Source organism: Propithecus coquereli, unplaced genomic scaffold, assembly GCF_000956105.1.
Source record: "Propithecus coquereli isolate 6110/MARCELLA unplaced genomic scaffold, Pcoq_1.0 Scaffold79, whole genome shotgun sequence".
Classification (NCBI taxonomy): Eukaryota; Metazoa; Chordata; class Mammalia; order Primates; family Indriidae; genus Propithecus; species Propithecus coquereli.
Window position 1 is genome coordinate 178718 of NW_012154062.1, and position 1066 is coordinate 179783.

At 31.5% G+C, this 1066-nt stretch overlaps 1 protein-coding gene across 1 annotated transcript in view; it reads left to right on the forward strand.

Annotated features, from left to right (window-relative positions):
- MICU3 (mitochondrial calcium uptake family, member 3) overlaps positions 1–1066 on the forward strand; it is a 135029-nt gene that overhangs the window by 55928 nt on the left and 78035 nt on the right. The window contains exon 6 of the mRNA XM_012662901.1: positions 76–147. Within this exon, the coding sequence (XP_012518355.1) occupies positions 76–147 (72 nt within the window). The remainder of the gene's footprint in view (positions 1–75; positions 148–1066) is intronic.

Consider the following 1066-nt stretch of genomic DNA (forward strand, 5'->3'; position numbering starts at 1 on the left):
ACCTAGTACATGGTGGTAGTTACATGCCCAGAAATTCTTGTTGGGTATTTGATTCTTGATTGATTTCTTTGTCAGCTTCAAGAGATATTCAGGAAAAAAAATGAAAAGAGAGAAACTAAAGGAGATGAAGAAAAGCGTGCATTGCTGGTAAGAATACTTAATAGTTTCAGGTGGGTTTTCTAGGTGAGAATTATTTTATTCATGTTGAGAAACAGTAATTAAAGTTTGTAACTTTGGAGCTATCCCTTTCTTGAAAACTTTCTGAAGTTCTTATGTAGAAAAATTGCTTCAGTATTTATATGCATCGATATCAATATTTGTATTAAATATTGATATTAAACATCTGTATCCATAATCACATTCATTAAATCATTTTCATCCATATTGTTATTTGTGAGATTTGAAGGGTATATCATGTAATAGATTAATACAGATCATTATGCATGTGAAAATTTAAAGGTGAATTGCAAAGATTTAATTATAATGTGAGTGAATTTAGTGGTATTATAACATCATGACTGTTGAAGCAAATATGAGCAAATAATATGGGTTTTTTTTTGCATTCTTAGAAATATATATTATAGATTCTTCTTCTGGGATGCATAATATTTTCATATTATTCTGAAGTTAGAGTTAAGCAACATTTGCTTCCATCTTCCTACCAGTTTTCTTTTTGTTTGTCCCAAACATCGCAGCCTGACCATAGGCCAAGTTTACATAATAAAAATAACAGACAGATACTGAGACCTTACTATCACACACTACACTAGGTAGTTTGCATTCACTTTCTCATTTAATCTACCCAACAATTCTCCTATCCATAATTGTAGATGAGGAAACTGATAATTGGAAAGGTTAAGTATTTTGTCCAGACTTACATACCTATTAAATTGCAAAGCCAAAGAGTTGAACCCATGTCTGACCATCTGTGAAACCTGCACTTTTATCTACTGTACCACATTTCTTCAGCTGGTACTTCCGTACCAGAAACATAGTAAATTTTGTTGGCATATAAATGGTAATTGCTTCATTTTTCAAATTAGTGGCCCTGTGCAGTTTAATTGTT